Consider the following 12,016-nt stretch of genomic DNA (forward strand, 5'->3'; position numbering starts at 1 on the left):
TTTCTTATATAATTTTACCACATGACCTAGTGGTCATGCAATTTTGCATTTACCCAAATGAGTTGAAAACCTGTGTCCACGCAAAAGCTACACAGTGGTGTTTATTATAGCAGCTTTACAAAGCTGCTATTCCTAAGTTTTGTAAAACTTGGAAACAACCCAGATGACCTTCAGTAGGTGAATGAATAAAAGCTGTGGTATTAATATGTGCATTCAGTGGGGTGTTTGTTACTCAGCAGTGAAAGGAAATGAGCTACTCTGCCAGGAAAAGACAAGAAGGAACCTTAAACACATATGGCTAAATAACAAATTTTAATCTTAAAAGTCCATACTATATGACTCCCGATTATGTGACATTCTGGAAAAGACATGGGCGGGGGCGTGGTCAGGGATGACTAGGTAAAGCATTAGGGATGTGTAGCCAGTCAGCTTGTTTTCTATGATGCTGTAATTAATGGTGGATACATGACATTATGTGTTTGTCAAAACGCATAGAATATCCCTAGTGTTACTATGGACTGGTTAATAATACTGTGTCAGTATAGGCTCATTAGTCATAACAAATATATCACGTTAATAAAGGATGTTGATAATAGGGGAAACAGTGAGGGGCTTGAGGGCAGTATATGGGACTCTGAACTTTCTGCTTAGGTTTTTAATAGACCTAAAATTGTCTAAAAAATAAACTCTTAATTGTATTGAAGTATGTTTAGTAAAATGGAAGAAAAAAGCATATTGGAGTTAGAATGATAAATCTGCTCATGTAATTTAAATTGTTCAGATGATTTCACACTTTTAGATTGTCTTTTAATGAGTTTCCTTAGATAAAGCTCATTAAACTTTTATAGCTGTTTTTCATTTTGGGCACAGATAACGTACTGTTTTGCTTCTCTTAGACCATTCCAACAAAAGACAGACTTGAAGGTCTTCTTGCTTTTAAAGAGAAAAGGACCCCTCGCTATAAAGGAGAATAGAAGAAACAGAAATCTTTAAAATGCCAATGTAATAAATAATACTCCTGGAAGTACCTTTCAGATCCACATACGCCTCAGCACCTGGAATTGCAGTGACCAAAGTGAAGAACGAGTTATCTGTGTACTGAATTAAGTATCTGGAGTGGGCCCATATGCGTACTTTGTTCAAATATGTATCATCATACTCATTCAGATTTGTAAGCTAGTTGTGTATACTGTCAAAAACACCAATTCAAAATTAGGTATACATTTTTAAATACCTCCTGCATATGAGGCTTTCTGTTCTTAATTTTTTTAATGTGAATAATTTATATATTATACTCTCTAGGAAAAAATATTGATTGTATGTCTCCTGTGCTATAGTATGAAAATAAATTTTATTTCTATACACCAAAAATGCGAAGTTATACCAAATAAAGTTTCTAAGGGATTGTATATACATGCACCTACAGACTTACATCTCATACTGAAAAAGGAGTTGATAGGATTCTGAGTGAAAATTACCAAATATGAATAAAATTAGTGAAAAGAAAACTTGGAAATTTTTCTCTTACCCCATTCTTTTTGTATTGAATAAGTCATTGCATGTTGGATTTTAGAAGAATCCACCTATCTATTGCTGATTCTATCAGGTGACCTCTTTATGTAGTCAGTCTTAGAATACAGTGTGGATGGTGGAGAATTAATCCAGTCAGAGACTGGGGCCAAAGGCCTCGTGCAGCCAACTGGAGGCCTGGTACAACCTTGAAGCCCTCCTAGCCAGTGGCCTGGCTCCCTGCCCTAACCCAGAAGTAAAATGGTGTACTAAGGTTGGCCCACTGAAGTGCCTTGGTCCCGGATTAAGGGTGAAGTGGAGTTTGCTCTTCTCTTCCTCTCCCTAGCTATTTGCACCTGATTTCAGTAAGGAAGGAAGGTGAACATGGTAACCCTTTCTCCCCCACCTAACAACCATCATACCTTTCTAACCCTGTCCAGGTAAGCACCTAGAGATGGAGGGGCTCCAGGGTCATGTGAGTTTATTTGGCCTTGCCTGGGAGGCAGATAGGAAGTGTGTGGGAATTAGCTATGTAATTCAGCAAAAGGGAGACGAACAGTATGCTCCCTGAATGAATCTGAGCTAGCTTTATTTTGTATTCATTTTATCAGACCTCACTGCTTTCTGGGGCTGCATCCAGGGCTGAGTCCAGCAGCACCAGCAAAGCCTCCCTTTTCTGGGACCCACCCGCTCCTGTTATCTGCCAGCTCTGGGGTGCCTCACTGTCCCCAAACACTGCAGTGAAGTCAAGTTCAGCACGTGGGTGACTGCCTGTTTCATGCATTTCCACAGCTTCTTTGTTCTTGGAAAGCATAGACTTGGAATTTTTGAAATCATCGAAACTTAGTTTTTAATTTGAGAAATTGAACTCTCAGTCTCGATTCTAAAATCCTTGAGAGAGAGAAGCATGAACTTACCCTCGGCTGATGGTCACACCCTTGTTCACACTGTTCACACCCTTGTGCTACGGCCAGCCCTGTGCCCTGTCACCTTTGCCACTGACACTATGCAGGCTATGACGTTTGCTCAGCTGATCAGTGTTGTATGAAAGGAGCTTATTAAAATTCATGTTCGGCTTTGGCGATTGTATCTGCTGGTGTGTACACTTTGCTGACAAAGTTGTACCTAATTCATTTCCTACAGGATAATTTGCAAATAAAGTGCTGGTCCTTGTTTTCATGGTCCTTTAAAGGCATCACCGACTCAATGGTCATGAGTTTGAGTAAACTCTGGGAGTTGGTGATGGACAGGGAGGCCTGGCATGCTGCAGTCCATGGGGTCGCAAAGAGTCAGACACGACTGAGCAACTGAACTAAACTGAAAGGTTTCAGGACTATTTTTCTCTATCCATGACATTTTCAAAGGCCACTTCCTTTCTGAATAGGAAATAATTATGTTCGCGGGGAAATTGAGTGTGCTGAGTGACTTGTGTCTCCTGTCTTGGATTTGTAGTCTGCTACTGATTGAACACCATTTAATCTAACAAGTTCTGATTAAGTCACTGGAGTATGTCTGAAAGCAAAGACATCCTCCTGTAGTAACTTCCACGTGTCTGCTCAGCTGTCTCTACAGATATTTGCATTTCTCTTGGTTTTCCCTTTAGCAAAGCAGTCTTGTTGGGGCGTGGTCCTAACACTCCACCCAGGTTGAGGTCCAATGGCTGGTAGTTGCGGGAGGTGGGAGAGCTGCTTTTTCTAGAGGGAGCGCCTGCTCTGACAGGTGAGCCCCAACTTCTTTTGTTTTCCTCCAGAACTTGAGTGTTTTCAAGTCCTTAAACTGAAACCACGTCAAATCGACGCAGCAAGCCGGAAACACAGTGGATGTAGCCACACATTCAGATGAAGCTAAAGGCGGTTGAGAGGGAGGGAGGGTGATTAACCAGGCACATTTACAATTCAGGGCAAGAACATTTCGTGTTATCTCAGAACAGGAGACCTACTAGTATTGAGGTAATGTAGTGCTGGTTAATGTATAACTTATCTCTGGAAGGAAAAGAGGTATCCAAGTTAACAGAGGTTCTGAGTCAAGAGAGGACTTGTAATCACGGCCGAGAGAAGACTTGGGTTTCCTGTGACTTGTTTTCTGTGATTTAAAGGGTCATTTCAAGTTTGTGTTGTTTTCAGTAAAAAACACCTGGCTTTCCTGTGCTTTTTCCCTCCGTTTCTGGCTGTCAAAAAACTTGGCTTGTCATACTTTTTCTGACAGTACATAGAATAGCACTCTGGATACGGACTAGAGTAATTGGGTGTCATTTTGTGGATAGTGTAATTACAGAAAATGCTTGTTTTTCAAATGGACTCATAGCTGGCTACCCGCTGGTCCAATTCCTCACTTGATCTCCACTCCATCTTCTAGTTAGGGGAGGCCCTACATTTGTTTTGATTTGGGGTCCAAAAATCCTGACAGGTAGGCAAACATTTTAAATGTTTAATCCTTCTGTTGTTTGCCTACTCACCTAGTTAAATATTAACTAATGTGTATGTCGACATTTATTGGATTTTATCAGAAGACAATAGAAATTTTCTCATTTAAACAAGACGTGTACATGCATCACAAAAGAAAAAATAACAGCATTTCAAAGTTACTTGATAATATTTTGATAAAATGAAGAGCCATTCTTCTGTGTTGACGAAACAGGCTACAGATTGTGAGATGTGGTTGGGGATGTTTGGCAGGTAGGAGGATGAAAAACTGCTCAAAATATTTGTGGATCTCAAGCCCTGAAAACTCACTGTTTGAGATGTCTTTTGGGGAACATCCCAAAACTCAGCTACCCCTCAGAGGGCTGGCTCCTAATCATCAAACAGTTTGGTTCACAGTGTTTGTTTTTCAAACCAAACCCCAGGGTAATACAAGAGAGCTGGGTACCTGGTGAGAATAAAAGACCCCAAGGACCCTCGAAGACACACGCCTCTCAAGTGGTCAGGGCCAGCCTTTGTGACATTCATCCATGCAGCACCAGCTTCAAAGTAGGAAGGTGACCCTTCTACAGTGAGCTGACAATTCCCTGGGGCCAGCAAAGTGAGCTCATGGCCACCAGGGTGTCAATCCCATTTTGAAGTATAGAAAACACAGTATTGCATGTTTGGATTCAAGGGAACAGTTTGACAATATCATTGAGGATATGTGCAGGCGACAAGAGAATTAGAGCTGGGTATTGTTACGATAATAATGACTACAGCTTATGAAGCCCTAAATGCCTCCAGGTGTGTCTATCCGCAGTTGTTTACTTTTCATAGCATCCGGAAAAGGAGAGGTGCTGGTTATTCCTGGGATCCAGAGCAGGAAACGAACACAGTTTGATGACGGGTGGTGGAGTCCAAGACTGAACCTGAGACTGTTGACTTGTCATACTGTTAAGCCTGAAAACAGCTGAACAGCACAACCAAAGACTGCCAATAGATGTGTGTCAACCTTTGCCCAAAGTGGTTCTAGTTTTCTTGAGACTCGAGACACTAGATGTGCGTATTGAGGGGTCAGAAGACGAGACAGTGTGACGGTTACAGCGATGCCTGCTCAGCGTCTCTAAACTAAGCCCTTTGGCTACCTGGTCACATCCAATACTTAAAAACCTTAGGAAATGGGTTTGTCATTTTATCGTTTAAGAAACTGAAGCCAGAGCTATGTCTGTGGCGGGCATTCTGAATTCAGAGCCCCCAATGCTCATCATGACACCTGGAGGATATGGAGCCAGTCTTGGCAGCTGTGAACAGTAAGTCTGAGGACTCGTGTTTGATAAGAATACCCATTAGAAGCGCATGTGGGTCAAGAGCCCCCCATGCTGCTTCTGGGGAAGAATGATGAGCCTCTTGCTCTATTCTGCACTGGTCAGGCCCACCTGAAGTCTTGTATTCACTTCTTAATGTCACAGTTCCAGTTGCTTGTAGATTCACTTTGTGCTTTTCTGGAAAGCACACAGGCATTCTTCACCCAAGCTTTCAACTCTTCTGAAACCAGTGATGAGGCCATTTGGTAAAAGCATCTCCTCCCTCTGAGCCTGTTTCTTCACCTATAAAGGAATCCCATAGTCGTTTGTGATCCCTGCAAAGACAGATTGGGTGTGTCCGTGCAGAAGGGCTGTGGAATCAGTAAGGTCATCTTCTACAGAAGTGGTGGTGATGTTTGATTTTTTCCACGTTTCAAGAGACCTGTTGGAACAGGTAGGCGGGTCTCACAACCACACCCAGTTCAGGGTCATGTTCAGGAACCTGAATGTTCACCCAGGAAACGAGGTTGGGGAAACCTGGTGGCTGTTCTTGTTTTTTTAACTACAGTGTGAAACTGGAAACTTCGAGGCTGCAAGGGGCCAGAGGAAGCCACACAGGTCCTCATCCCCAACACTCCTCTTCTGCTCTGTTCTGTGTTTATCCACACACAAGCTATGGTCAATAGGGGAAGCTGCTTCCTTACTCCCAGGCCCAGAAGCAGCTCCCTGCCACTGAGGTTGAAGAAGAAAGTGGGCAAGGGGTTGGGGCAGAGGACAGCTGCTCCAACTCAGCTCTGTCCCGGAAGTCATCCAACGGCTCCCCTTCAATCCCAACACAGGCTGAAGAGAGGGAAATATGCGGCTGCAAGGACAGCTCACTAGCGAGTTGGGTCATAAAGAAGCACCGAGAGCAGTGACCTGCCTAAGTGGGTCTGTATTTAATAACTACTTTGGCCCTTGGGATAATCCATAACTTAGCAGTAGTTCTTTTAATATTTTGAGGAAAAGTATCCTTAGGCTTCCCTGGTGGCTCGGACAATAAAGAATCTACCTGCAATGCAGGAGAGCTGAGTTCGATGCCTGGGTTGGGAAGATCCCCTGGAGAAGGAAATGGCAACCCATTCCAGTACTCTTGCCTTGAGAATTCCATGGACAGAGGAGCCTGGCGGGCCACAGTCTACGGGGTTGCAAAATGTCAGTCACGACTGAGCCCCTACCAGTTTTGCTTTCATCCTTGGGCCTGAATGCCATGCTGATAGTACCAGTTTCGAGGGCCGGGGAGGGAGGATTATCCATTTTCTCATCACCCTGTTGGCTCTCACGTGGCTGCCTGGTGGGCGCCCTGCCCGGAGGAGGCTCCAGGAGATTCGGTCCCTGTGGCCACTGAGCCGTGGGAGCACGGTGGGTGCCTGCCCTGCCTACTCCCCACATCCCACGGCCAAGGTTCAGTCCTATTGGCTTTTCAAAGACTGTCACATGTTCTGCAAACGCAGTCTCTTATGAACCCATTTCACAGAGCAGGGCCTGAATTCTAAGAGAAAGAGTGAAAATTACCGTGGCATCGAGTGACGGCTCATGAAGGAACTGTGTTCTTTTAGTCGTGCTGTTCGCAGGCCGAGGTTTCAGAGGCGCTGGGATGGGCAAATGCACTTCTTGACCTTTTTGAAAGTAGTCTGAGTCACTTTCACTTTCAGCCTCTAAACCTTTCTGAATGAATCCTTTGTGCAGTTTACAGAAAGTGAAGAGCAGTTTGGCAACTGAGAAAAGTTCAAACTCCTCACCGCCTCTCCTACATTGAGTAACATTTCTTTTGAGTTGTCTATTAACAGTTCTGAAACAAACTTTTTATGAAGCCTAGAACTTGCTCAAGAACTTGCTTATTTTGAGCATTTCAAAAATACAAGAAATGTGTTTTGTGCCATAAAAGACAGGAAATGACATCCCACATCTGACTTGGTGGAAAGAAATGTAATTATTGGAATGGTTTGATTGGTATAATTATGCATATTACCTATCAGTGACTCAGATGCTTACAGGACACAAAGAAAGGTGTTCATCTAATATAACATCTAATATGAAAGGTACTGTTTTTGCTATGGTCTTTGTGGGAATGTGTATGTGACTTGTGACTGTCCAACCACTCTTCTAAAAAGACTAACGGTGTGTATCCCAGCCCATCCACGATGCTGGTACTCCTGAGTTCAGGTAGAGTATGTCATCTCTCATTTGCTATGGGTATTAAAAAATGTTTGCTTGTGTAGATCTGAAAATATATGTCAAATTTCCTGAAAACCTAGACAGACCTGGCATTTTTAAGTTCCCCCCAAGCATAAGCTTGTCTTGGAAAGTGAATGTGAGGAGTATTGTGGTTAAAGGGACCAGGGAAAGGAGCCAGCCAAGGCCTGGCCTGGACCAGGCCTACCTGACTGAGGTCTTCAGCAGATTCAGAATGGAGGCCACATCTATGAGGAAAACGAAAGACTTTATCTTGTCTATTCATTCGACCTGAGGACAGGGATTTCCAAAGCTGCTGGAACCTGAAAAAGGCATCACCAAGATGTGTTTTTGAGACTCTACTCCATATCTTCTGAGTTGATTCTGTGTTTGGAGCCCTAAAATTGATATTGAGATAAAAGTCACCTTGGTAAACTTCCCTTTGAACTGTAATTCACACACCATAAAGGTCACCCATTCAAGTGTACAAGTCTGTGATTTTAGTATGTTCACAGTTGTATAACCATGACCACTGTCTAATTCTAGATATTTTCATCACCCTGAAAAGAAGCCCTGTACCCGTTATCAGTCAGTCCTGATTGCCCTTCCCCGCAGCCCCTAGTAATCACTAATCTACTTTCTGTCTCTGGATTTGCCTACTTTAAATACTTCATATAAATAGAATTATACAATATATAGTCTTTTTTGTCTGATTTTTTTTCCACTCAACATAATGTTTTCAAGATATATCCATGGTGTAACATGTATCAGTACTTAACTTCTTTTTATGGCTGGAAATATTCTACTGTATGTATATACCACATTTTGTTTATCCATTCATCAGCTGATGACGAATTTTTTATAGTTGTTTCCACTTTTTGGTTGTTATAAATAATGCTGCTGTGAGCACGGGTGTACAAGTATTTGTTGGGAAATATGTTGTCCTTTCAATAGTTTGTGTCTTTTTGGATTTTTTCTGTTTCACTTAGGTTATCTAATTTGTTCACACACAGTTGTTTATAGTATTCCTTTACATCCCCCTTTTTCATTACTGATTTTAGTACTTAGTCCTCTTTTTTTTTTCATGGTCAGTCTGTCTAGGTTTGTCAATTGTGTTGCCTTTTAAAGAGGCAGATTTTTATTTTGTTGATTTTTCTTCATTGTTTTCTTGTTCTCTATTTCATTTGTTTTGACCCTAATATTTATTATATCCTTTCTTCTACTTGGTTTGGGTCTAGTTTGCTCATATTTTTCTAATTCTTTATGATAGAATGTTAGGTTATTTGATTGAGATCTTTTTAATGTAGGCATTTACAACTATGCAGGTATCTCTAAGAATGCTTTGGTTATATCCCATAAATTGTGATATGTCTGTGGAAAAGTTAGTATAACAGGTCTGAACTGCTATTCTTGGGAAGTACTGATTCAAGGTTGACCCTTGGTCTGCATTTGGGAACTTAGATGATGTACAATTCCCACCATTTGCAGAACTGATAAGTTATATCTAAACTGTTTGTACAAACAATATGGTTTATGCTAAACACCTGATTTCCTTTTTTGATTACAGAGTTTGGATATTTGCCAGTTGGGGTATGCCTACATGATTACTCCCCAGCAAAAACCCTGGTCTCTGAGTCTCTAATGAGGTGTTGGACACACTTCACATATTGTTATAATTTATTACTAGAGGAGTTGAACGTATCCTGTGTGACTCCACTTGGAGAACACCCTCAGAAGCATGTGGCCGTCTTCCCTGATCTTCGCCCCTGCCTTGTTTCATTTGCTGCTGTTGCTTGTATCCTTTTGATTATGTACTATGCCAGAGCTGTTAATATTTGCTGAATCCTGTGACTCCTTCCAGTGAATTACTGAATCTGAAGACGGTACTGGGACACTGACATGCAATTTTGTTTTCATTCATCTCAGTGTATTTTATGATTTGCCTTGTGTTATTTGTCTTTTGACCCTTTGGGGGTTTTAGGATTGTGTTCCTAAATTTTAACAGCCTTGTGAATATCTCAGATTCCTTATAATATTGATTTTAAATTTAATTCCATATTGTTTGGTGAATCCACTTCAGTCACATCATTGTATAACTTCAGTTCTTGGCATTTTAATGAGACTTGTCTTATGGCCTAACATATAATCTATCCTGGACAAGATTTCACGTGTATATGAGAAGAATGTGTATTCTGCCGTTGGTGGATGAAGTGTTTTATTAAATCTCATTAGTTTGTAGTTTTGCTTTGTTCTTTTATTTCCTACTTGATCATCTGTCCAGTTGGTCTGTCCATTATAGAAAGGGAGGTATTGATGTCTGCAATTACTATTGTTGAATTGTGTATTTCTCCCTTCAGTTATGTCAGTTTTTCTTCATTAATTTTCAACTTTGCTGTTATGCATATATATTTATAATTACTATGTCTTCTTGGTGGATTAACAATTTTATTATTATAAAATGTTCTCCTTTATTTTATCTATACCAACTGTTTTTATCTTTGTTCAGTTGCTCAGTCATGTCCAACTCTCTGCAACCCCATGGATGCAGCATGCGAGGCTTCCCTGTCCTTCACTATCTCCCAGAGTTTTTATCTTAAAGTTTGTTTTATCTAATATTAGTATAGATACTCCAGCTTTCTTTTGATTGCTCTTTACATGGTATAGTTTTCCAATCCTTTTGCTTTCAACCTACTAATGTCTTTGAATCTAAAGCCTGTCTCGTGTAGACAGCGCAAAGTTGGATTATGTTGTTTTAATTCACTCTGCTCCTTCTTCCTTTTGATGGAGTGGTTAACCATTTACAATTAATGTGATTATTGATAAGGTGATATTCACATCTGCCATTTTGCCATTTGTTTACTACATGTCACATCTTTTTGTTCCTCTCTTATTGCTTTACTGCTTTCTTTGTGTTCAGCAGATACTTACGAATGTACCATTTTAATTCCCTGGTAATTTCATTTACTGTTTGTAACTTTGGACTTGTTTTCATAATAGTTTTTTGGGAAATTACAACCTTAACTTACAAATCTATCTTGGATTAATACCAACTTAATTCCAATAGTACATAAAACATCTGCTCTAATGTAGCTTTGTACCCTTCCCTTCCTCTGTACTACTATAACCATATAAATTAAATCTTTATGCATTATAAATCTGTAAGAATAGCTTTATAAAGATTAATTTATGCAGTTGTCTGAATTCTGGTGGGAGGGATAAAGTTACAAACTGAAAAATAATTTCTACTGTTTTTAATATGTGTATAATAGTTTTGTCAGTACACCTAATTTTTTGCATGGATTTGAATTATCCTCTTCTTGTTTAGTTGCTAAGTCATATCTGACTCTTTTGCGACCCCATGGACTGTACCCTACCAGGCTCCTCTGTCCAGGGATTTCCCAGGCAAGAATACTAGCATGTTGGTGCATGTCAAGAATGCTTGGTCAGGCAATTGGCAACTTTGGTTTGGTCTTCACTTCCTATTTGTGCAGAGCCTCAAGGTCAACCAGAGGTAAGAGGGCCTCCTCAAGTCACTCCTGATTGTGCATACAGCCCTGCATGTGCCCATTGCTTTCTACATTACTAGGAATATGTCAGAGCTTTACCTAGTCCCCTGTTACATCTCATTCTCCCTTTTCTCATTTTCAGTGTTTTGGTCAGTTTCTTGTTTGTGTCAACTGTAATCACTGCCTCAGACAATTTGGATGCTAAACAGTTGTCACTGGTTGTTTTCCACAAGTACTCTGCTGAAAAATCTGTTCACAGTGAGGGAGCTCTGAGTCAGGTCAGATAAAAGCAAGCCTTTTGATATGAGTGGGGTTTTCCCACTAACTGATTTTCCAAGGAGCTGCCAGACAGGTCAGATAATACAGATTTCTAGGAGGAGGGCTGTGGGAAGGCTATAGACATGGCGGTAGTCAGGTCACGGCTGTGCTGATTTTGAGGTTGTTGGCTTTCAAGATATACAAGGGATTTAGAAAGGAGGCTGGATATACGACAGTCACCACAACTAGAGAAAGCCCGTGTGCATCAGTGAAGACCCACCACAGCCAAAAAATAAGATAAATAAATCTTTAAAAAGTCACAGAGCTTAATGTTCCCATTGAGATTCAGTCATCTTTCATGATTAAATGTTCTTTGGATTGTTGCAAGCCTGTGGTTGAATTCCAAAGTTCTGTAAACTTTGATTTTAACAATTATTGCTCCCATAGAGGAGGAGATTTTTGGAGATTCTCATTATACCATTCCCACTGATGTCACTCATCTAGCTGATTCTAATGCAACTGTGTGTATCAAGCAATATTATTGATAAACAAGATATTCAGAGTAGCTGTCTGACCTCTGGTACATCAGAATTTATGTCTATTGAATAAATTGATGTTTGTTGAAAAACACTAACAATATATTAATCATTATTAATATTGGTATTAATGATATATTAATAATTATCACCAATATAATATTTACTATTGTTATCATTTCAGCCCCAAATATTTGCAGCCAAAATGTAAAGTTTATTTGCAGTCAGTAAAGGATAGGGTTTACTGCTGTGTTGTCTTTTAATTGTATGCTCTGAAGATGGACTCA

General features: G+C 40.6%; 1 protein-coding gene and 1 long non-coding RNA gene across 5 annotated transcripts in view; one reads left to right on the top strand and one right to left on the bottom strand.

Annotated features, from left to right (window-relative positions):
- AUH (AU RNA binding methylglutaconyl-CoA hydratase) overlaps window positions 1-1,516 on the top strand; it is a 183,412-nt gene extending 181,896 nt beyond the window's left edge. For all 4 annotated transcript variants that reach the window (XM_070795172.1, XM_070795174.1, XM_070795171.1 and 1 more), the window contains one exon: window positions 897-1,516. In XM_070795172.1, the coding sequence (XP_070651273.1) occupies window positions 897-974 (78 nt within the window). In that variant the 3' untranslated portion in view covers window positions 975-1,516. The remainder of the gene's footprint in view (window positions 1-896) is intronic.
- Window positions 1,517-4,082: 2,566 nt separating this feature from the next.
- On the bottom strand, window positions 4,083-6,979 carry LOC109563280 (uncharacterized). Its single transcript, XR_002181325.2, has 2 exons — window positions 6,770-6,979; window positions 4,083-5,657 (listed from the first exon to the last, which is right to left on the bottom strand). It is a non-coding gene; the product is annotated as an uncharacterized lncRNA (long non-coding RNA).
- Between the last annotated feature and the right edge of the window lie 5,037 nt (window positions 6,980-12,016).

This window comes from Bos indicus, chromosome 8, assembly GCF_029378745.1.
Source record: "Bos indicus isolate NIAB-ARS_2022 breed Sahiwal x Tharparkar chromosome 8, NIAB-ARS_B.indTharparkar_mat_pri_1.0, whole genome shotgun sequence".
NCBI lineage: Eukaryota > Metazoa > Chordata > Mammalia > Artiodactyla > Bovidae > Bos > Bos indicus.